The 25,478-nt window shown below is 38.7% G+C and overlaps 1 protein-coding gene across 1 annotated transcript; it reads left to right on the forward strand.

Annotated features, from left to right (window-relative positions):
• Positions 1–582: 582 nt before the first annotated feature.
• On the forward strand, positions 583–25,215 carry CENPC (centromere protein C; the record flags this gene model as incomplete). Its single annotated transcript, XM_009864985.1, has 19 exons — positions 583–629; positions 1,879–1,940; positions 2,262–2,359; positions 3,421–3,505; positions 3,610–3,826; positions 4,727–4,930; positions 5,549–5,916; positions 6,548–7,430; positions 8,039–8,077; positions 9,268–9,341; positions 10,236–10,304; positions 11,510–11,614; positions 12,363–12,449; positions 14,016–14,024; positions 14,785–14,880; positions 15,191–15,345; positions 15,875–15,965; positions 17,374–17,443; positions 25,170–25,215. Coding segments are annotated over 19 exons (2,805 nt in total), but the record flags the coding sequence as incomplete, so codon positions are not given.
• Between the last annotated feature and the right edge of the window lie 263 nt (positions 25,216–25,478).

The following is a 25,478-nucleotide window of genomic DNA, read 5'->3' on the forward strand; positions in this document are numbered from 1 at the left end:
AACATTCTATGATTCTGTTATTTGAACTACTAGTACTTTGGCTGTGGTAATAGATGACTGGATGCTATTCAAATTACTTGGAGTATACTCATGGTTCAGATATATGAAGTAGTGCTGGGAGTTAATTGAGAGTTTACTTTTACCATGGAACATCTGACTTTCTCTCACTGCCTGTCCCCATGCTTTTGTCTGTGATAAACACAGGGTGAGAATCTGCATGTGAGCAGTTCTGGCAGAGCAGCAGATGCTCTGTAAGGTTATGTCCTGGCTTGCTTCGTGGTAGTTCATTCCGTTTTCCTTTCTTAAAAGGTTATTTCAGTAGTCACCACAGATATGTTATCCAAATTCTTAGATTCTCTGTGAGTGGTTCTTGAGAAAGGCTGAATTTCTGGCATTTGTTACAGGGGTTTTAGCTACTGCAGCTTTCTAAGAAGAACAGGGCTACAGTAACTCCCACCAGTTTTGGATGGCTCGAGAAGCCTCAAGACTTGCTTACAAAGGAAGCAGGAGTTTAGTCACTTATTTGTTTTCCTGTGGAGTGTCACTGTGCTTATTAAAAGATTTGTTCTTACTCCTTCACAGAATAATTTCAAAAAAGACTACAGAACAAGATTCTGCCATGGAGGAAGGTAAGTTACATTTAAAATTTTATTCTTAGATACAGTTGTTTGTAAACATATGTTGGTTTTTGTCCAAGAGCTTAATGTCAAAACTTCGGAGTGATTCTTACTAAATTGATCATATGATGTTTTTCAAACTTCTTGTATATCTTAGTGGTTGAAGGAGCAAATTGTGCTGGGAGGCAAAGCACCAGGGATTTCCTTTGTATTCCTCTGCTGAGGCAACAGACTGTAGTGCAGTTATACCCAAGCTACCTGTAACTAGGCTACCTGCAAACATTTTGCCTATCAAGAGGTAGAGAAATTAAGCCCATGCAGAGTTCTAGCTTATTGGACCCTTGCTGGTAAATGTTAGAGATGACTCTTGAGTATTTGCAGTGCGTTAGCTTTCATTAAAGGCATATTGGAAAGTCCATCAGCATTTTGTTACTGGGATCCATTTTTCAACATCCATTTCATGAGCGCACCAGATCTACCACATTACCTGTTTCTTAAAGAAGAGAAATACTCTGGCTTTTCTCTTAATCCATTTTTCAACATCCATTTCATGAGTGCACCGGATCTACCAAATTACCTGTTTTTTAAAGAAGAGAAATACTCTGGCTTTTCTCTTGTTATTTTGGTTTTGATCAATATGATCTGGCTAGTGGATCACTGGCAATTTTCATTTGCACTGAGGAGAGAGACTTGAACAGTAACCCAGGCAGCTGAGCTGCTCTCTTGCTTACAGATTTGATGCCTCAAGCCAGTTCTTGCTGCTGAAACGTTAGTGGAAGCACAGAATATCTGTGGATAGGCGGTAGAAAGAGCAGCAGAGGGTGACTCACTGAATGCAGGGTTAGATGGGCAGCCCACACGTTTTGTTTCTGGGTTTGCTAAAACTGGATCTGCTGTGCAGGCAACATTACTTGAGGACTGATTTTTTTTAAAAAAATATTTATTTCCAAAGAGAGTCTCTATATGTCCTAAAGCTCTTTAGCTTGAGGGCTGTTGTAGTAGTTGTATGTCTTCTTTTATGTAGAGAAATTTCTTCATTCTCATTCTATGGTAGTGGGGCTTTTTCTCCTGATATCCTTACTTAGACAAGTTTCTTTGCAGATACCTGTGCATGGAAGTGGTAGGTAAAATATGTTCAGGTTGGGACTAGTGGAAATACTAATCTAAAATATTAAGTAGTGAGAACTTCATTGCTTTTATATTGCTGGAACATTTAGTATTTTTGATTGAAAATATTTTTTTCTCCCTCTCTTCTTTCTAGAAGGAAGATTGATATACAGCCAGGTCAAAACATACTGAAACTTGTACAGGATTGTTTTGAAAGTAAGCTTTTTTTCTGATGTTTTGCTTGATTTGCTGCTTAAAGAAATTATTGTATTATATTTAGTGGTAAATAAAGAGAAGTAAGAAAGTAGAGATAAAATGGACAAAAATAAAGTCTTTCTCACAGTCTTTAAAAGCACCCACTTCTCAGCCTCTTGAAGCTGTGTCTTAACTGTCTTACGAACATAATCTTTTTTCTTTAGTACCCGATTTCTTTCTTGTTTGGATTTACGTGACCTTAACAAGCCGTAGCAGCTTGTTAAAATGAGTGAAAACTGGACAGTTCCAAGAATCCCTTAATTATAGTTGTTTTCTTTATAGATTGTGGCAGCGATCTTACGATAAACTCTCCAAGAGCGACCTGTTGCTTAACTCCTGTTGACAGAAACGGAAGGAGGGCTTCCATAGAGAACCAAGGGGTGAGTTAGTTCTGGCAGTGTTGTAGCGAAGCAACTGGGCACAGTTTCACTTGGGGACAAGTTTAGTTCTGTAGGGTTTAGATCAGTAGGAGTGTTAAATCAATCAACTTCATGTGTCACTTGCAGTAGTGTCTGTATATAGGCTAAAATTTAACCTTCTGTGATAGTTGCTGGTGATGCTTTCTTCGTAGTTTGTTGTGCTCCAATAGTAAATATTATATAATGAGGTTTATTTAATAGCTCATTTTCTTATGTTTTTGGTAATGAAAGCTTTTTGTCCAAGATAGTTAAATTTCACATGGTCTTGGATTGAAGCACGCTGCCTATAGCTGGTGATGGGTGTGTCTGTCTTGTACTCCAGTGGGGTTAGTTTCAGTCACTTTGCCAGATATATGAACGCAGCTCTTAGCTGTCTGATGGATAGTAAAATTGAAAAATGATTCTTGTATACAAACAGTTCATCAACTCCTGATAAAGTTATCTGCACAGTGACTTATGCCTGCAGCTTTGTTGAAGAGTGGAAACACGTTGAAGTACTACTAACGTGCTGAGAATGACACAAATAATCTGATTTGTATATTTAGTTTTAAAATTTTGATTCTAGTTGCTTTTTTGTAGAAACAGGGTATTCTATTAATGACATCCTTTATAACGGTGATTGTTTACTTCAGTCTGATGTTAGAACACCATGTAAACTCAAAGTAATTCTTGCAAAACCTCAGCCTGACTTAATAAAGGTGAATTTAGTTGTTAAAATAAATTCATTCTAATGAAAGGAGTAAGTGGGTTGCCTGTGGGTTAGCAGGATGTCTGTTTAAAGCTTCAAGTTGATTTTTACTGTCCTCACTGTTTTACCTGTTGTTTGAAATTTAGTTTTAGAAAGTCTTAACATGATAGAAAATTGATGTGTTTAGTTAAAATAGAAGTGTGTTTCAAATGAGTAAGAATTAAGGGAAGGAAATGATTTTGTGTTCTCTAGAAATTTATGTTTCTGTCAAAGTGCTGTTGCTTTATCAAATATTTTACTTGATCTCATTCATTATTAACTATGACAGCCGAAGGCAGAGTTAACGAACTCTGTGAAAATAGCCTGTAATTCTGCAGAGTCCTTATCTGCATCACCACTGAAAACAGTGAGCAGCAGAGGTTGGTAGCACTATTACTCTTATTATTTTTGGGGGGGTAACTGTTTCTTGGGATTTTTTAAGGTTTCAGGTGGAAGAATTAAACCTCTTCTATATATATGGCAGGATACTCACATGAATCACCTCTGAAGCCTGCAATACCTGATGACATAGTAGTTTCTAAAAAACCAAAGTCTCCTGTGTCTAAAGGAGTACTAGATATATTAAATGATGTTGGAGGACTATGCACAGTTCCTGCCACGTCTTCAGACCTTGAGGATGATCATGAGTCTGTTGAAGCACCTCTTCTTACAGAGAAAGTGGAAAGTTCTCCTGTAGCTAAGTAAGTAGAGCTCAGTGTGGGGTGTCCCCTATGTTGTCCGTTCCATTCCCTCAACCCTTAGGGTAAATTAACATGGTGTTTTCAGTCATTTGAGTTTAGATCATGAACTTATAGAAAATAATTCCAAGCTTTTTTTAAAGAAAATTTCCATAGCTGAGTTTAGAAAGAGCAGAACTTTTTTATTAAATGTTCTGGTGATACAGGTTAATTCCCAGGAGTGCAATGCCCAAGTGCAGGACCCCTGTCAGAACAGACGTGAACTCCTTTTTTCACAGGAAAGAGCCCAAAGTTATCAGCTTCTCAGATAGTTTAGACTTTTTCAGTGAATCCTGTTGGCAGTGTTGACCTTAAAAGTTCACAGAAAAATTGTTGAAGCAGAGATGAGCTTTCATTGTTCCTCTTGCTCTGAATATACAAATGTTTCATACAAAGTGGAACAACTTCAGTTGTGATGGTTATCTCCTCTCTGGAAAACCAGAAACCCACCTACAAGAGTGGCCGGTGGTCCCAGCCACAGTTCTGCTTTCCTGGAGGACTAGATCTCCAGGGTGGGTCATAGAGAGGGATTGACGCTTGTCCCATTGACTCCCACTGACAGAGTGAGATTGTAACTCCTACTGATAGAGTGACAACTTCTGAGGCACATTATCCTCAGGAATTTGTCTTGCCAAGCAGGCCTCATTTTGATCAAGAGTCACAAACTTGACCCAATGTTACCTCACCGATCTGGACGCTCGCTACTGTGCTGGGAAGTAGTGCTGCTGACCTGTGTTACAGCAAATTCCCACATGGAAGGTCGTACATGAGAAGAGAGACTGTCAGCAGGAGAAAACAAGAGCATCTGCCCACCTGGATGTGCATTGGGGATTTATAGCTCTGAATGTTTTTTCTCATACATAGATTACATTTTGATGCCCAAGATACTCCTGCCGCAGTGAAGAGCCATGTGGAAGCTGGAAGTGTGGAGGGATCACGGAATGGGAGAGATGAGCGGGCTGTTTGCACGCAACAAAGGGAACGTGCCGCTACGTCTTCTGTACGGAAAAAGAAGCCGTTCTGTTCGTTTGTCTTTTCAGCTGTAGCAACAGGAACACATGCAAAAAGGTTTGTTTTGAGGCTTAATATGAAATATAATTTGCTAGGAAAATAACCCAGTCCTGAGTAGTGGAGAGGTATTGTTTTATCTACAAATGTTTTCTGGGAGAGTGTTTTGTGATAGTCCAACATTACTGAAAACTGCCAATTGAGAAAGGGTTAGAATTTTTTTTTTCCCAAAGATCGATGCTGTTAGAATTTAACAAGGCTCTTCCTTTTGTCTGCAAGTCAAATAATGTGTAGCAGTTAAACAGTGTTTCAGACTGAGCCTGAGATGTTCTCATAGGTAAATTGGAGGATTCAGGGAAACCTTATGTGTGATTGTGAAGATGGGAGTGATCAAGCAGTCTCTTTCAGAGCTAATATGGATCTTACCAGTTAGATACAAAGTTGACTGTCCAGCATCTGAGAAATAATGAGGTGTGATTATGAGGGCAAAGCAAGGAGAGAATCAGGCCTTATGTTCTATTTGGAAGGTAAAGGGCAATGTATGGTGAACTTTGTAGTAATTCTTCCAAGGAGTTGCCTGTACTGTGTTCGGGTGTTCTAGAGTCAACACTAGACTTGAAAAATTGAAAGTGGATTCCTCCCCAAATGATGCGAATACTTTGTCCCCCCTTTCTTTAGGTTTTCAACCTCAGCATCACCACCGTCAACTCCTCCTATGAATGATCAAGATACAGAAGATGAATGTGAATTTATAATTGATGAATCAGACAATGTATCCCACTCTTGGTTTTCAATACCGCGTAAGAGCAAAACCCCAAAGCCAGCTGGTTCTGCAACATCTGTTTCGAAATTTCAGCCCTCTGAAAATAAGACAGAATGTAAGAAAGGCAAGAAGACAAAAGCAAAGGTTAAAGCACTTACTAAAGAGAAAGTGGATGGTGGGAGTGTCAGCATACATGACTCCAGAGGAACATCAGAATCAGATCCAGTCTCTGACAGTAAAGAAAAGGCCCTTAAATCTCGAAGGCAAAACAGTACTCCTAGGGGTAAGTTATTTAGCAAGTCTTCAGACTTCTTCCAAGTCATACTACTGGATTTTGTGGTGGTGGTTTGTTGGGAAATAAGGATAAAATAGATGAGAGATGTAATTGCTTCCTAATTGATGCTTCAGTTGCAGTTAGGTTTGGCTCTATATAAGGCAATGAGACAAGACTGTGTGCACTCCTTCCTCCACCTTGCCCAAATCTGTCCTGTTAGGGCATTTACAATTCAGTTGTCAGTGTTGCCTTTTCTTTGGAGCAGGCAAAGAAGGGAGGTACCCACAAGCTTTTGCTCCTCTGTAGAAATGAGATTAAGTGCTTTGAAGTGAAGGGGATCAATTTTTAGGAATTATTTGTGAAAGATTTTGTAGCAGGTAGCACTGAAAACTGGAAAGCAGATTGAATGTCTTTCTGCCTTTGCTTCTGCTAGGATATATTGGAAAACCACTAAAAATTGTGTTTTGAATTTGTCCTACACTCTAGTTCAGAGAAAGCCTTCTTATAACCATAAGGGAAAAATCTGGGTTTGTGGTACTTTGATTTTTTGTTTGTTTGTTTTATTTTTATGTGTTCAGATGTCAACATAATCTTGAGATTTAATGGGAAAAAATGTCTTAAGTGCTTTGTGTATTGACAGGAAAGAGTAAAAAGAATGCACTTAGTCAAGACTCTCAAAACCGGAAAAAGGGCACGTCCTGGAAACTAGAAGATGAAGAACTGATGTTGCCACAGCCTGAACTGGAAAAAGATGATGAAGAACCGATGTTGCCACAGCCTGAACTGAAAAAAACCCCACCTGGTGCAGAACAAGGTAAAACAAGAGCGACGCCAAGTAAGGATTCTCCTGTCCACTCAGCTGGGCATCAGCAGGAGCAGCCTGCATCTCCAAAAAAGAATCTCAAGTCTTCCAGGAATCGGCAGTCAGCTTCAAAATCTTCTCTGCATTCAGTTCACAAGAAACAAAATTGTAAGCGGAAACCTCTGAAAGATGCAGTAGCTGAGAGACTGGCAGAAAGTCCGAGGAAGAAGCCTACAAAATCTGGCAAGAAAAGTAGTAGTAAAAAACATCAGTTACAAAAAGAGGAGAGTTCTGACAGTGAACCTGGTGAAGAGCTTGAAAGGGAGTGTGTAAAATCAAATGAAGTATTTACCACACCCCTGAATCAGAAATTGCAGACTTCCAATATTCAGAAGTCAACTGAAAAGCCTGAAAATGTGGTGCGTGCATTGAAGTCACTTGGTGATGAAAATAACGAAACTCTAAAATCACTACTACAGCAGCTCTTAGACAGTATAAAGAAATCTGAGAAGAAACAATTGTCAGTGAAGTCTCCAGAGGAGACGCCCAAAAAGATTCATGGCAGAACCAGTAAAGATGTTTGCTCAGACCCTGAGAACACTGAGCTGCAAAGTGAATCTGACAGCTCTTCTGAGCAGGACACAGCAAGGAGAAAACAGAAAATACCAGATGTGAAAATAAAAAGGAAAAAAAGAAAACGTGACACGCAGCATGGACTAGAGTAAGCTTTTTATGTAATTCCTTATAAGTGTGGCATAACTTGTTAGATAATCAAACATGTCTTTTTAGCTTTTAAGCAGTAATGGCCCAGTTGAACTGTGACAATTTCAGACTGGTTGAGCAGCTGATAGAGAAATCAAGTGGTTCGATCAGCATCTTAGAGGTGGCTGCCAAATCTAATGTCTGCTTCTACATAAGGAACCTTGCACTGAGATTTTTAAAGTGTTCTTTTGAGACTTCAGTAGTAGATCCAGTTGCAAAGAACACACAGAAGACACATGTGCACGCAACTCCACCACCAGTAGAATAACTTTACTGTCAGGTTTGTTCCTTCAGTTATAAATTGAGAAAATACAGCATTTAATTTTTCAACTATATTTATTTTATGGAAGTAACTTTGTTAATGATTGGTAATCAACAGAGGAAGTTTCTTTAACCAATCTAATTGAGTTTTTAATCACTTTTTATTTTACTTTCAAATTACTTTAATTTTTTTTTCTATAAAATGTCTTTTTAGAGTTCTGTTCAGTACTTAAAATTATTGACCTGCAGGTTCCATTCAGTGAGTAAGACTGACTTAACACTAAACAGTAACTTCTTCTCTTGTAGAGTTCCCCTCGCAACTGAGAAGGCTATGGATTTTGACAGGTAATTTCCTGAGTTGTCTCTAAAACTTTCATGTAATCTTGCTTCAGCTGTTTGATACTACTGCATTCTGTCTTCTACTAGTGAAGAACCTAGTAGAAAAGGGATTTTCATTCATGCCTGAATTGTTTAAGTACCATGCTAACACTTAGACTAATAAAATTCTTCCTGTCATGAGTAAGGAGTCATAGTAAGTTTCCTACCTTTGTGGACTTTTTTTTCCTTTGAGGCTTGCTTCCACATTACTCTGTGGTTTTTGAACAGAAATACCAATGCTCCTAGAACAAATAACAACTGTACTCTTAAAGTTGCAGTTAAGTGGTTTATAGAACTGGATCTACAATACAAACCCTTGTTTGTGCACGTGGGCATGCACATGTCCTTTCATATGACAGGAACTTAATAACAAGGCAGGCAGGAGTCTGTGAATTGATTAAATTCATATGTTGTAGTTCTACTGAAAGTTTTGGAGTTTTATTGTTAGTAAGCCTACCGCAGACTTAATTGGACCAATTTGTAGTGTAGGTTTTTACTGATCTAGCACTGAAATGCATATTTTGGAATTTACATGGATCACAGCTGAACTTTACTGGTGAGGTAAGAGCAGTGAAATGGGCATGGGTCGGGGAAGGAGGAAGGGTCAGGGTGCTAAGTCTGTGAGAGAAGTCCTGTTGTAAGTGATTTGACTGCTAGGGAATCCCTGGTGCAGTTACATATATGTTAATTGTTATTTTATGGGGGAGATTTTTGTGACAGAATACTTCTCACAGCTTACAATTACAAACTATTTTACTGTCCTTTCTGTACTTACAGTATGAAAACTGTTTCTTTAAAGCACTTCTGTAATCATAGTCTATGGAAATCTGTTTGAAGGGTAATGTGGCAGAATAGAGGAGGTCTGTTTCTTCTGAAAGGGAGAAAAAAGAAAAAAAGAAGAGTTTTAGGAAACCTGTTTATAGAGATGGTATCAACACTAGTATTCCTGCCTGATGACTGAGTGGAGGAGCAATTCCTGAGTTTCAGACCTGTGAATCCTACCTAGCAGTCATTTGCTTAGGACAGACAAATGTTCAGAAAGAAAAAAACCCACCCCTCATGATCTGAAAAAAACCCCTTAAATTTTCTCTTCTTGGTAGTGCTGTAATATTCCTTTGACATTTAACATATTCATGCAAGCGTATTTTTCTTTGAAGTGGGCCTGTCATAGAATATGGTGATGAGCTTGCTTCCAGAAGTAAGTCACGTAAGCAGGATAATATGTCTTCAGGTAATGTTTAAAACTGGTATTTTCTTGCATTTTATGTATAAGCTTTTTATAAGCTGTAATTGATGGTATAGTAATTTCTGTTGTATTCAGCTTGTTGAATATAAGAAATGGAGATTTTATTGTCTGTGGTCACGTTTTTGCCCAAGTGTCCGATACAGTATGCCAGCTTTACATCGTGTTAGCTTTGAAAAGGACATGGTTTGGCATCAAGCCTACTAGGATAAAAATTATCCTTCAAAAATACTTTTACCACATTTTTCGACTGTTTGTACCAGCTTGGTGTGTTGCCTTGCTATGGGATGGCACTAGATATTGATCCCTACAGGCCACCCTAGACTGTAGGGTACAGCCTTACAGAGCTGTGGTCTGTTTGCCTAAAAATGTTTAGGTTTTCTTTTAAGTTTTCTTACGCAAGTTTCAGCTGTTGTCATAACTAATATGAGCCCTAGGGATGGAAAGTGTTTTTAGGGTTAGTTGTGAGTGTTAACTAGTTCGTGCAATACTTTCTTCAGAGACCTAGTTTTATGCATGCTCTGGCAAGAAGTTTGTTCTGAAGTTAGACTTGAGTGGCATAAAGCTGAATGACCTTGCATTTTGATTGATAAAATTCTGTGTGTAGTTGTAACTTGCCAATGTTTATTTCATCAGAAGGATGGGGTCTGAGGAATGTTTACTTGGATATATAGTTTTCATGTAATTTTCAGGCTTTGACTGTTTAAAACGTAATTACAGACAGTGTTTATCTATATTGAGTTTTAAAGAAAAAAGTGTTAATGGGAATGCTAATTTTGGGACTTCTGTTTTTATTACCTTTGGTTGCTTCTAGTGAGTATACTGAATAAAAGTCAGGAATAGTAAATGCCTACAGTGGTGGTTTTTTGAATGTATTTTCAGATAAATCTGAAGAGTTTAATGATGAATTAAGAAGTCTATTGTCAGACAACATACCAAAGCATAAAATAGGTAAGATTATTTTAAAGTATCTTAATTGTAGTGCATAAGTACAGGTGCATTTCCAGCTTGATGTAAACTTTGCTGAAGACGACACAGGAAAATGCCTAGAAATGGGTTCATATGTAAGTATTTACAGATAAGGTTTGTTATTTCCGAAGGTTACTATAATGCCGCTCTAATTCTTAAGTTACTTTTGAAAACTTATGTTTCTTTTTTATTACTGTATTCAACAATTATCTTTTTAACTGTCACATTTCCATTTTTCATTAAATATTAAGACACTGCTTACAGCTCAGTGGGAACAGGAGGAGTCTGAATTAGTTTTGCACAGTGTAACTGAAGGGGCAAATAACCTGCCTTCTGTGGTGATCCGAGTCTGGGTAGGGTGGAGCAATGGGCATGCAGTTGACTGGAGTCCCACACTGGTCTGGTTTCATTGTTTTCTATTCCCTTACTTTGTGCACAACACTCTAGTTGCCTACCTACAGAAACTGTTTCAGCATGTTTTCTTTATGTACTGTTTTTATTTCTAGCATTTAAATATTCTTGACTTAATTTGCTCTTAACTCTTAAGAGGCCTTTCTTTCATACAAACACTAAAATACCAGATTTTGCTGTACTTGTGTATGGCACCTTAGAAAAATTGCAAGTTGGGACTATGTAATAAGTTTGAAGATAAATATCTGCAAAATCTTGGAAATGTGTGGGGTTTCTTTTGGCAAACATGCTGCTCTGCTGGACCTTAGAGTTGGGATTTAAGAATGTGGAAGAGGAGGGGCTGCCTGTGCAATCTCTGTTTCTCTCCTCTTGCCATAACCAAAGAAGACTTTTTAAAATTTTTTTTTAGTGAAATCCCTCAGATTTAGGCAGAGTTTTTATTCCTTGTCAAGAGCTTTGTGTTCACAGTTTTAGCATGTTTGCTATTTCTTTTGCTTGAGCCCCTAAGTGAAATGCTAAGATATATAGAATGAAATCTGATGTAAAGTGAGCATGATGACTGTGTAAGAAAAAGGAGCGTGAGATACTAATGTATGCACAAGAAGGCTTTTGGCAATACTCTATTCCCTTTGCCTGTCGTGATAGCAATGCAATATAAATACCAGCTGGGAAGTGCTGACCTCTTGATGCAAAACAGTAAGAAAGAATATTTCATGTTTTCCCTGTCTGAATTTTCCTTTCATACTTAATTTGAATTATTCCATCCTTTAAATTAGTAATGCCTTCCAACACACCAAACGTTCGTCGGACAAAAAGGATACGACTAAAACCTCTAGAATATTGGCGAGGCGAGCGTGTGAATTATGTCATGAGGCCTTCAGGTAATAATTCCAGAATACCTATTTGCTTTCTTCTGATAGGGCAGTAAAGAGAAATCTGTGGGTTGATCGTATGCCATGAAAGCTTTGAGATGCTTGTTACTTGGGAGTTTTTTTACAAAAGTAGATTATTTATGATTTTCAGCTATTTAGTTTGTTTTCCATGTAGTGTTTTTCTTTCTTGTTGCTCTTGTCATCCAGAAGTACCAGCAGAGCACATTATGTAGCCTTGCTTTAAATGCTTAGGGAAGAACAAAATGGTTTATGTGTACTTGTAAAAATCTGTAAAATCCCAGGAAAAGAGACAATCTACTGGTTCATTCATTGGTTCATTTATTTGGGGGGGGAATTTTTCTCTGGAGCAGGTATATTTTATCCAGTCTTGGTGTTAAATTCCCTAAGTGATGGAATGTGTCTTGTTCTTAGGAATTTAACAATTTAGTCTAGTTTGATCCTTTACAAATTAATTAGTCTGCTTGAAATAAGTATTTCTTTGTGTTCTTAAAATTGGTATTTTGTCTTAAAAATAACTTCCGTATTATGGCTTTCTGAAATGTTCTTTGACTGAAATACGTTAAAATTATTTTCAAAAAGTCTCAAGTTACATTACACTCTAAAATACTTGATGTTAAAAAGCTTTCAGTATCAAGGAAATATATTCCTAACTGAAATGCTTGTTGGTTGTCCAAATCTGCATTCTTGTAAAATTATCCTGAGGTAGTGTACTACGTTTCGCTTTTCTTTATTTCAGGAGGATTTGTGGTTAGTGGGATACTGAGTCCAGAAACAGAACCTCACAGGAAGGTTAGACGGAGGAGTAATCACAAGCAGGAAACGGGTAAAACAAATAGGAACACAGACTTTTTTTTCTTTTGATGGTTAAAACAAAATTAAATAATGTGTAATCATAGAATGGCTTGAGTTGGAAGGGACCTTAAAGACCCTCTGTTTCCAACCCCTCCTGCCATGGACAAGGACACCTCCCACTAGACCACGTTGCTCCAAACCCCATCCAGCCTGGTCTTGAACACTTCCAGAGAGGGGACATCCACAGCTTCTCTGGGCAACCTGTACCGGTGTCTCACTGTCTTCACAGAAAAGAGTTTCTTTGTAATATCTAATCTAAATCTACCCTCTTTCAGTTTAAAGCCATTAGCCCTTGTCCTATCACTTCATGCACCCTCTCCAGCTTCCATACTTTATTGCTCTAAGATTTGTGTCCTGTTAAAACTTAATTGTCAATCTGGGTGAAAATAATTTTATAATGAAATGTGTTAATGTGATCTGTTGTGGATGTTCTTATTGTATCTATAGCAATGCTGTATAATCTTGTTGTAAAACCTTTAACTTTTCAGCGTTAGAAAGAAAAAGAGACAGGACACGACCAGAATTGTTGTGCTGCCTTTAAAGCAGGGGTTGAGGAGAATAAGCTGTACTTCTGTCCTTGTTCATCTTGTTGATTAATGAAGCTAATGTATTTAGCTTTGTAACGCACAGTTGCAGTATAAAAACTTCTGAATATTCTACTGATACCTGTAATGCCACATCTGAAAAGGCAGTGCATGGTGTCAATAAATTTGTAAGCTATTGTATGTTAAATACAAAACCACAACAAGGTAGGTGAAGAGAGAGCTTTAAGAACACTGCACAAAATGGCAAGAAGTTGGCAATACATCTTTGTGTAACCAAACAGAAACAGAAGCTTTGCTAAAACCTCTATGGCCAGTAGATAATAAATATGTAGGTGATACTCAGCAAAGGAAGATAGAGTCCAAGTCCAAAAGCCAGATTATTTTTGCTTTGTTGTCAGTGGAAAATGTTTTGATGCTAAAGAACCTTTCTTTATGGGCACTGTCTGGAGCTGTTATTTGAGATGGAAACATTTCTATGTGCAGTTGTAGAACAAATAAAAGAAATGCCAACAAACATGGAAAATGCCATATGGTCCTGACACAGTTCTAAAACAAATCAGGGCTGAAATAATCATTAGAGAAGTAAGGAAGAAAACAGTCAATGTTGGTACAAATTTCTGATTTTCTGGAATGTTGCCTGTAAATTTTATTCCTTATCTCAAAAAGAAAGTAGTAGGACTAGAGAAGGCTCAGAGAAAGCTTGTCAGAAACCTGGAAGGACTTCTGTACGGGGGACAACTGTGTGGTGAAGTCTTCACAGCCCTGAATAGAGCACTGTGAAGGTGTGAGAAAGACCTATAAAATCAAAAGTGGCATGGAAAAGGGGAATAGAAATAAACTAGTTTGCTTTATTTTGTGGGTTTTTTTTTTGTTTGTTTGGTTGGTTTTAAGCACAAGAACTAGAAGATATGGAAGGAAGATAGTGAGAGCTGGGTTTTTCAAACCTACCCTTTTTCCTACCCCTGACTTGTCTTGGCGTAAATGTATTTAAGCAGCCACGAGTGCCTATGAATTGCTGCAGCTTACCTTTAATATTCTTGTTCTGACTGCATTTAAGGAAATTTTCTGTGCGCTGTGGAGCTAAAGTTGTCTGCTTGAAAGAGTTCTGCAAGAGAGGTTTGGGACATTTATTCTGTTGTGAACATTCTTCAGCATCTTTCTGTTTGAAAAGTGTAAGGTTGTCATCAACTCTTAGGCTGTTTCCTCCTTTGAAAAAATCCTTTTTACTATAGAAATAGTTCTCTGATTTACAACTTGGGGTGAGATTCCTGTAATGGTATTTCTTGAGAAGAGGGAAATTGAACATGTTGCTTATTCTTTTGAACACTTTATCTGTTTAGGTCTCCTGGTACCCATCAGCAGTAGGTAAAAGGAAAAAACTCGTTCTTCATACTTCACGTATTTTATATCCTCTCAGCATCTGTTGCTGGAAAAACACTTCTCTTACAATGCAGATACTTTTGAGTAAATACTTGCATTAATTGCGTGGGATAAATAGTTGAAAATTCTTAATGATTTAGAGACCCTTTATTACATACAGAAATAATTGCAATGCAAATTACATTTTCAAGGAAGTGTTATGGATGGTTTCCATTTTATTTGAAGGAAGTATATTCAGTCTGTTTAGTCACTTAATAAAGCAAATTTTAAGTACTTATGTGTGAAATCTGGAATTGTAAAAAAGTTGTGTAAAATAATTAAGCTTTTAAAATACAGAGTCATTATTTTTCTGAGATTATTTTGTTGTTTTTGTCTTCTCAGGAAATGAGGTAGTTGAATCTCTGGGTCACACCCTAGCTGATGCCAGTAAACCAGCCACTGTACTAGATCCAGTAACAAATGAGGAGGTACTTCTAGGTGAGTTGAGGGGATGTGGGCAAGGGCCTCTCTGAATTATATAGCATTTAGACTGAGAAGAAAAAAACAAATTGTTCATGCCACATTGGGCATAAAAAGGTGAGCTGTTGAAATATTCTTTGCCTTTCTGGAGGAAATTCCGAGGGAGACATGAAAAGTGTCCTGATTTTTCAGCTAAATGTTGAGTCTAGCTCTTGGGGGTGTTGCAGTGAAACAATCTGTAATACCTATTTAATAAGTAGTTACAGAGCAAGTAACAAGACTAATTATGTGTTACCATTAATGTTAATCCCCTGGACTTCCTTTGTAGAATGTATTAACACTGAAAGCAGTCACTCATGCTTCTTCAAAGATGAAGCGGTAGAAATATACAAAAACTTGAATACATCTGCTTTTGCCATGGGCAGATTGGTTTTGAAACCGCGTAAAGAAAAAGGACACCAGTTTGTCCACATGGATACAGTAGTAAGTATGTTTTTCTTTCTTATTTTTATTAAATGGACTGCGTAAACAGGAAATATTAAGATAGTTAGCAGTAGTATGTGAAGTTGATGATCTTGGTTATCTTTCACCTCTAAAATGCAAATAACCGCAGGAAACATTAGCAAATCATTTCAGTTGAGAAATCAGTTATAGCCAAAGAAACTTGCTAGAGGTGTTTTGCATGCACCTTGCCCTGCTTTGCTTCACATTAAATCTGTGTCCATGTATGCTTAATGTCTTGCAGGCAAGATAGAAGTATCAAATAAATACAGATTTGTATCAATATGAAGGATCAAAGTAGAAGCATCAAATAAAATTGCCCTCACTCCCCTTTTAAATTATGCATCTTATTTTTCAGCAGGGTTGGGGAAAAGATTGCAGCTCTGCTGGCTTATTTGAGTTTTGGTATTTATTACAATGTGCATGCAAAGAGTATGTTTTCTTGGATAACTTTGTTAAATGTTTGCCAAGGAAATATTGCTAATCTTGGAAACCTTTGGCTTTCATTAAGGCTTTCTATGTTATCCACGGCAAAGTTATTGTTACTTTACATAAGACATCATATTGCCTGACTACAGGGGATTTCTTCTATGTTCCAGAAGGTAAGTACACGTTTCACACAAATTCGTTGGAGATGGATGAGACTGAATTAACATGCTAGAAAACAAAACCAAGTTGAATAGTGGAAAGAGAGAAGTTTGAGTAGACAATGGGAAAGTATAGGGTTATGAAGAAAGGAATGTGACCCAGCAACTGGATGCGAGTTGATGATCTAATCTTTGAATGCAGTGGTGGAAACTCTTCTTGTTTATGTGAGTTGACCTCAGAGCTTTTAAGGACCCTGCTAAGTTCTAAGAGTGAATTTCTCTTGGTATTCTGGTTCTGCTCATAGATAAAATGTTGGGGAAACTTTGCAGACAGCTTAATGTGATTGTAGCTTATAGAATTATTTTGGTCATCAAAACAATTGGCAGATTTGTACATGTAAAATTATGAAGGTCAATTCAGATCAGTTCACCATATTGTCCGGTTTGAGCTTGATGTAGAGAATGTGCAGAATGTCTTGCTGAATGGGTTATAACTTCATGTGCATTGTTAAGAGTTTAAACACCTCTGCTTTAGCCCTTTAGAGATACGTGGAATGAATTCCATATAGAAGCTGCCCTTCAGCATATAAGACCACTAGTCAGGGGAGTTTGTGGTCATTAAAAAACAGACTGCTCATGAAGCTGTCAGGAGCTTTTGTAGAGCTTTCTTGTCGAGAGGCTACGTTGGGAAATCGCAAGCTACCACTTCTGTGAACTTTTCACCATAGTGTCCTGATAGAACAACCATTGTTCAATTAATGCCTGATGCTTTCAAGTGTTCTTCTTGGATGTTCGTTTTAAAAGTTTAGAGAAAGCAGGTTATGCAGGCTGCCAAAAGATCATATGGCCATAAGGATTTATACTACATTTCCATTCTTCCTTCCTTATTTCTGGTCTGTCTCGATATGCCTGGATGGTTAACGCGGTGGTTGTGGCAGGTGATCTTTTAGTAATTCATCACGTGTGGCTGTGTATGAATGTTGCTCGTTCCTGGTATTCAGTGCCTTTGAGATATTTCTGTATTTGTGATCATGTTAGTGTGCAAATCCCAAGTGAAGATCTGCAGATAAGTTTCCATATGCAGTTTTTATTGAGATTTTCTATAGGAGTAAATTAAATTCAGTCACCTTAAAATTTCCTTGTGGGTTTTGAGAGCTGAGAGCTCAAGCCTGATACATTCTTTGTGTAAAAATTTTCTCGCCAAAAATGCACTTTATTCCTACCATAGGTTAAAATAAATGACACTAGCTGTATTGCTTTGAAATGCAATGATGTGCCTGTAAGAGCGGCATCCTAGACTAGAGGCCAATACTCATTCTGTTAAAATACATGAAATAAATAAAAATACGCTTGGCTGAAGACAGGACTGGACTTCAGAAAATGCTGTCGGCTTCTAAAGAAAACTTTGTGTTTTTATTTGTAGGAAATGGATATAACATACGTAATCTTCTGAACAAAGAAAGTGTTCTTCTCTTCACACAACTCAAAAAAGAGGGTTCAAGAACTTTCTCCTCAAAAGTTTACTGAAACACGTTACTGTTGTATATTTTGAAGTTCATTTTACATTCAAGTGTTTGTGCCCAACTTAACAGAGCAGCTGAAATCAACTTACGAAGAGTTAAGAGCAAAAGCAGAACCTCAGTGGTCTGGTGTCAAACTGACGTGACATTCTGAAGGGCCTCACTCTGCGTCAGTTACTGTTCTTGTGTCACCCAAAGACAGAAAGATGGACACAAAAAATTTGTGGGTAAAACACATTGTTGTTCCAAATCTTATTTATGTGCCTAATTACCCTGAAGGTGCTTAGCACTTGAAACTTCAGCTAACGTGGCAGTCTTAACTTCAGACTGGTACAAACTGCTCACAATAATCTCTATTTAAATAAAGGACTATGCTGTTCACATTCCAGTAATTGTTGTCTAGGAAATGGACTGCTGCAATGCCTGTGTGCTGGGGTCCAGCCTCCTTCTAATATGTTAATGACAGTTTCTTCCTTGTCTAGCAGATGTGTGATTACTGCCTCAAATTTGAATTGAAAAATGAGAGTTCTTAAGTAGGAACTTATTGGATGTATCTTTTATATGGAAGGAAACTAAGACTTGATCAGCTCTGAATGTTGTGGACAACTTTATTTTGTGTGACAGCAATAAGTCATTGCCAAATGTATTACATTGCTATCTCCTTTTGTTTTGCTTCCTGTGTTCCTGGATAATAATGAGGACCTCTGGGAAAAACTGTAATTATACTGTATACTCCAGAAGCCAAGTCTAGACAGCAGATGGTGTACATAGCATTTGTCTCCCAAGCTCTTCAAGGTTCTTTCTGGCTGAAGTTAAGGATAAACTACAGCTATTCTGGTAGGGGGCTTTCTCTCCATGGTCACTGTTGTTCTAGAAGAAAAGGAGATAAGGAAAATTGAATTGAATCCTAAACTTTTAAGGATTTGAGGTTTGAGCATTGATCTCATAAACAGACATGGCTGTCATACTTATTCTAAATTGAGAGTATACATTAAGGTAGAACGTAGAATTTGAGATAATATATTTCTTTATTGTTATCTTTCAAGCAGTAGTTCCTACGATCGCTGCATATATTGACTTTAGAAGAAGCTATGTGGCATATTTGCATTCATGCTTGATTCTGAGTAGATGAAGCAGAGGAGCGTGCCTCTTGCCATTCAGTTCTTCCTCTGTCTCGATACGAACAATTTGCTATCGAAGTTCAGACTGCACAGAAGGACCTTTTTTCTTCTTTCTCTGGTTTCAATTTTGGTAAGCAGTTTAAGAGTTAAAATAAAAAAAGAAGTTATTTAGTTACAGTTGACAATAATTTGATGTAGGTAGCTTTTCTGAATTTTGAGCTTAGGTGAGTCTCTTCAAGGTCAGCAAGACTCACCTCTTGTCCCTTCTGTGTTGGAGCCATACCAGCTACCAGATTGGCACACATGATGCCTCTACTTGTTGAGGGGATCCCACGCCCTAAAAGGTTTGGTTTTTAAGTCTTTCAGCTCCTCAGGCTTGCAGAGGTCTGGAAATTTGCTACTTGGAAGATAATACAGGGCTAGCATTAGACCAAAGGTCCCCTGTTCCTTTGCCCAAGTTTGTTTCTTAGTGGGCGTGGCATAGGTGTGGTGGGCCTTGAGGCCAGCAGCTCATTGTTTCTCACTGACAGTCAGAACAAGACACTTTTCAATGGTGTTAAAGGCCAGGGAGTTCAAAGGAAGATACCCTGCAAGTTTTCTTCTGTTACCTGTCTGCCAATTGAGTGGCAGAAGCACGGCTTTGTTAATGGATTAGTCAACATGTATGGACTGTGGAGCTAGTGATCCTAAAGGAATGTGTGGATATGCATCGTGAGGGAGCTCAAGGCAGCCTGCTGCTTTCCACAGTGTGTCCTGGTTTGGTGAGTTCAGCTGCGAAGCAATAAGTTGCCGTTGTTTTATCTGTCTTTCCCCACTGCACTGTGCTGTGAATTGGCAGCAAGATTTCAAGTGGTTTTTTTGGGGAGGTCATGAGTAAATGATGAGAAATAGGTGCTTCAGGATGTTTTCTTAAGCAGAAGCAACATCTGTGCAAACCTGTTCCTGACAAAGGCTGGGAGGTGGTGAATCTTCAAGTGCAGGCTGGAGGGCAGAACGCCATGAACGCCAGTTTATGTTTTTCTGATGCTGTGGCACGGAATGTCAACAGAACAGGGTGGATTTGGTGAAGTATGTTATGTTTTATGCAGGATGGTTTTGTTGTTTCCTGGCTATTCAGTTTCTTGGGAGAAGTGTCCTGTGTAGTTTGCAGAGAACACTTTTATAGTTGGAGGCATCTCAAAATGTTTGGTTTTATTTGTGTTTAACTAGCAAAATCAATTGTGCCCAGGATGGTGATACATCTAGGATGTTGCTTTAGTTTTGCAACAGTTCTGCTATTTATCACTAGATGGGGCTTCAAGCACAGCTGCTTGTTCTTGGCTGGCATCTATATTGAGCAGTTTGGTTCTCGAAAGGGAGGAAGAAGAGTGCATTACAGATGAAGTTAAATTCAGTTGAATTCTGTGGCAAGGAGATCAGTTTCCATTAACATCAGGACTTGACAGAGAACCTTGCTAAGTTCATTCTGTTAGCATATATGTTGAACTAGTTGCAGCCACTTGCTCGAAGTTGTTGTATAAAACATCAGTGCACAGCAGGAGTTGAGTTGAGCTAGGTTGTTCACTCTTTAATTGTGTACATTGTAATTTTTATCTTCTTCAGCTTGACAGCTGTAAAAAACTTGCTTTTGCATCGTTACCCTGAATTTAGTGTGAGAAGGCATAGGAGAGTTTTCTGAGTTACAGGACTCCTGTGGGTGCGGAGTTGCGCAGCGGGGCAAACAAGCATCAGCCGTTAGTGAGAAGAAGCAGCTGATGTTTCGCTTCTACCTGAGCTTGCATTGGCTCTCACTTCCTATGTTTCTGTGTACATCAGGCTGCTAGTAGTTGTGGGTAACCTTTAGTGGCCTGATTTTTCCTTTTTCCAAATGGAAAGGAAAAACCTGTCTCTGAAATGCAAGAAGTTAGCCATTCTTCTTCCTTGCATATGTGAGATTCTTTTTTAACCACTGTATTTTTACTCTGTTGAGTAATCTAACTTCCACCGACTATTATGGTGGTTTCAGTACGTATGGGGCGAAATTATTTAGATTTGGTGAAATGCTGCTGCCTGTACAGAGCATGTTGCAGTCTGTAGGTTAAAAGTGTATATATTCTTAAGGTTTCTGTAATGTTATTTGCCCCTTGTAGCCATTAAAACTGTTATTTCATAGAGTGTAATGGCATATATATTCAGCTCAAATGGCACATTTTACTTAAGCTAGTGTACAGAACATCACCTAGAGATCTGAGCCAGGTTTGTACTAAGCTGGGCCAAAGGCAGTGAGCCAGCATTCCCTGCTGTGGAGTGGAGTTGGGATCGTCATCGGGAGAGAGACATGGCCATTTCTGTTGCACTGTGATAAATGTACTGTTCCTGGAGCATGTCACTGATTTAGTGTATTAATGCATTGTTTTCTGTCAACAGTAATTGAGAGCGCTGGAAATGAAAACATTTGTTTAATCCAACTCAGGTTAATCTGTACTTTGGTAAGAACTGGAGGCTTAAAGTAAGGAACCTAACTGTCAACATTCCATCACAATAAAAAGTCAGGTTTTTGAAGGCTTTGGCTCAATTTAAAAAAATTACTGGTTAATGTGTTCTGTTGAAAACCTACCTTTTGTAGCTTTGGTGGTTAGAAAGCTGTTGCTGTTTACTAAAGTTTTTTCTAGTTTAAAGCAGCTGAATAGCAACTGAAGAACTGTCAAATATGTGTGGACATCTCTATTTGTACAACATTGTAAACAAAAAATAGGAGAATGTGGGCTGATTAATTACAGAAAAAAAAAAATAAACAGCACCAGTAAAACAAACTGTTGAGGCACATACAGAGTTTCATTTCTTTTTCAAGTACACAGCTGCATTGGTTATCTGCAGATGATTTTAAAGAGCTTTTTCCTCTTAATAGGTGGAAAGGCATTTCAGCATGAAGAAATATTTCTTACATTTCTACTGATGTACAGACTCAGTTGCGTGATGTCTTTTGTAGTACAGGATTTACTTTAAGTGTTGACTGATTGCTGATAATATATGGAGCATACGTCTTTAGTGGTATTGACAGCTGCCATAACTGAGGATCTTAGTCTGGTACGTTTCATCTTCAGAACATTCTGTCACTTCATGGATGTTCACAAACAGAGGAGATCTCGAAGCCGAATGTTTCTTGGGTTACACGGAAAAGCTTCATGAAGAATTTGACAATCAAAGTGATTCCCGTGGTCCAGTTCCAAGATGAAAAGTGGTTGATCATCAGTCAAACAAGTGGGCTGCAGATTATTAGGGAAGAAGTGTGTCAGCAGGAGTGCCTGCAGAGCTGCTCTGGGTTCTTCAGCCCACCCCCAAAGCTCCTGTTTGGGTTTGCTTCATTTAAACTCCAGTGCCCAAGTAAAGGCACACGCAAAACGTAAAACCACATTTACTTTATGCTTCTTCTGCAATCTTTCCTTGTCTGGAGAAAAAGAGGAGCAATAATTGAAACGAGGACCTGAAAGAAACAGAGTGCCTAATTTCTCTGTCCAGTTCAGATGCAAACCTACAAGAGTTCACAGAAGAACATATTGATGTCCCGAGTAAGATTTTTAACTTCTCTTTGCAGCTTGATAGGTAAGGATCTTTAAATTTGAAAACTGAAGAATTGCAGTACTTACGACAACTACCTAGGTAGTTTATTAATATCTGTTAATACACACTGTTTAGCTTATTACGTTTTTTTACGGTCATGGCGTTTGAAGTTGCTTTCTCCTGTGTTTGCAGTAACAGCATCTGAAATGAGAATTGATCAAGATGACAGATGCATTCTGGAATCAGCGCACCAGAAAGAGGGAGAGGAGGGATATGAGGGTTGTAACCATAACGTCCAAAGGTGGTGCAGACTGGGTTTTCTAGGTTGTGCAAAGGGTTTTTGATGAAATTCGTTAACTTTTGAAAGAGCAAAAGGTGACTTGCAACTGGTAAGGAAAATCCAGTGTCAGTGCCGTAAGAGCACAGCCGCCTGTTCTCGTGACCTCCACTCTGTGCTGGGGATTCTAGCAGTGCTATGATCACTTGTGTTTAAGAGCTTTAAGTCATCTTATCTAAAACTGCAGGATTCAGCTAATGAGCATGATGTATAATCCACTGAACAAGAGGCCTGAATGTACTGAATTTTATCCTTTCTTTATGTTATCATCACTTTTGTAGTATAGAGGGGGCAATTGCAAGAAATGAGTGTTAATTATGAAGAATTATTCTTTTTCAAACACAATCTGAACTTGGGAGTTTTATTGCTGACAGAAGGGCCTCCCCTAGGATGCAGTGGCCTATACACTGAGGAAACTAGGCACTTCTCCTTTATTTCAGTTAGTGCCAAGTCAGCTCTGAGGCTAATTAATCAAAACAAATTTACAATTAAGCCCAGGAAGGAAGACTAATTAAGTAGCCAGTTAAGAAAAAGTGCTGAAGGAGGGAACAACCTTAAGGGGAAAGTATGATATTCCCAGTATTGGCCCATGAAGGACAATTAAGTGATAATTGCAGAGGCCTTTTTGCATCCAGCAAACGCTCGCTGGCTTTTATTACAGCTGATTTTTTTCATATTAGTAGAAGCAGGCATTTGCCTGTTGAGCAGCTAAGCTTTACTGTGTACTCTGAGAGTAATTCATAGCTAAAACACAGAGGTCGCTGCAGGAATAAAGTAGAACTCCACTGCCAGACTTGGACAGTGTTTTTGCGAGTAGAAAAGCTAAGCTGTGTTTTAAAGACAAAGTAACTAAATGTTTGCTTGATATACCTCGTCGTTTTGTGGCATCCTGAGTCCCATCTTGGCATCCTGTTAAATATTCCACACAAATAACATTGTGTGAATTATGAGAATTTGGAATAGCTTCATTTTTTTCAGTTGCTAACCCCACATAGATTCACGGAAGTTATCACCTTGTAATGAAATGGGTTCTGTCGCTTCCATCCTGCACCCACACTGTATGTGACATACTCGTGTTTCTGGATGGAAAAAAAAAGAGACAACTGTATTAGTAATAATTTGCTTAAATATCCACCTTTTTTTTTTTTTATTGCACTTCTCTGCACCTTGAACTATTTCAGAAATTACAAGAAGGAGGTCTCCTCATGTATAAAAAAAAAAAAGTGTTGATAGTAGTTTCCTCAATGAAATTCCATGTGCACATGCTGCCGGTGTGATGCATGGTGCCCTGCTATGTGAGTTGGTGGTTGTCTCTGTGAAGTGTCTGTCAAAGATGTGGTTTTTTTCTGCTCCCCCCCCCTCCCCCTTCCCCTTGGAGCAGGCTGTAGGTTGAGATGTTCATCTGCCACGGTTTCAGCTCAGCTGCTATGTCAAGTTTCAGTCTGCTCCTTCATTTTTTTGTCTTGCTCCCTAAACTAGGTTCTTGCCTTTTTAAAAAAATCTGTTTCCCTTACCAGAGGTTTCTTTTTTTGTCTTGGTGCTGCTTGTGAAGGTTGTGCCATTTTTCTAACTCGGTTCCAGTTACTTGCGTTATTTCAGAGGTGTTCTTGTACTTTGCTCAGAGAAGTGTTGGAAATCTTCCTTTTGGCCCCCATTCTTTGAAAGACTTCTGTGTGTTTTTAATCCCAAGAAGGTCAGCTTATGATATCACTGACAAGGTGTTTGTTGTCATCATCATCTGTTGTTTTCCAGACTGCAAAAGCAGAACTGAGCCTGCTTCACGCCTGCCTGGTTGCCCTTGAGCCTCATTCCATCTGTTGAGGCTGGCCCTGCAGCGTCAGAAGAGTACGTCCCGGCACCATTCTCCCTGGCCATCACAGCGCCGTGCTTCTTGCCCCTCTTGTAGCACCACCTCTGCGTGTTGCCGACTTCCTTTGCCTTGGCATGTTCTCGCTATGGCTTTGCCATTGCATCAGCATCACACTGTACCTGAATTCTGTACCAGCGGGCTAGTCCAGGTATTCACCTGCTCCTGGAGCTCCATTCCTCTTGCCAGTGGGAGTGCTGTTTGGCACCAGCTGGTTTTGGCACAAGAGATCCAACGTGGCGGTGTGTGCCCGTTGCCGCGGGTGTGGGTGAACATGGCCCCTTGCATCCTGTCGCTGCCTCACTTTCCTGGTAAATGCCAGGAGAAAATACTCTTCCTGATTTTTGATGTTTCTGTGGTGTGAGAGGAGGAGCCTGGACTGGATAAACTAGAAGAGCTGGGTGGCTCTTCAGGATCACCTTCATACGTTCCTTGGAGACAGAGCTGAGACCTGACCAAGCTCACTTAATGCGCACATTGACTACGGAGGCCTCTTGGTCCTGCACAAAATACAATGTTCCACATTAGAGAGCACAAGAAAATAGATGAAGAACCAAGTATCAGTGTGGCTTTGACAACTCTCGACTTTGCGCAGAGGAACACATTTGTTCGAGACACTGTTAGTTAAATTAAATTAGACTAATGTGCTCTTTTGAGCGTAATTGAAATGATACTTACATTTTATTGATTTGCCACTGGAGTAGGTGAATGCTCTAATGTCCTTGCTGCTGTGAGTACAATTTGCAGTTGTTCCACTCTACCGTTTAGTAACTCCCTAATATTATGGCACAGTAACTGTGTTAATTTGAACTAATTTCTGTTCTTCTTATAAATTAGACCAAAAGCAAGAAGCATGTTCTTGAAGACCTCTTCCCCGTAACTTTGTCTGCAAATTGGAGGTCATGTAATGCAAAGGAGTTCCAAAGAACACTGCAACTGGATCCAACTGGAAATATGCCCCAGGTTTAGGGCACGTTGTTTCAATTGATCTTAAAAAGATCTTTCTCCAGTGTAAATTGTTTTGTTTGTTACAAATGGTTTGTTATAAATTATGTTTTCTATCAATAAATATTAAATAATGCAAATCAGGTTTGATTTTTAAATAATTTAAGAATTAATCTTCTATGTGGTTTTGAAAATGCA

Source organism: Apaloderma vittatum, unplaced genomic scaffold (genome assembly GCF_000703405.1).
Source record: "Apaloderma vittatum isolate BGI_N311 unplaced genomic scaffold, ASM70340v1 scaffold320, whole genome shotgun sequence".
NCBI lineage: Eukaryota > Metazoa > Chordata > Aves > Trogoniformes > Trogonidae > Apaloderma > Apaloderma vittatum.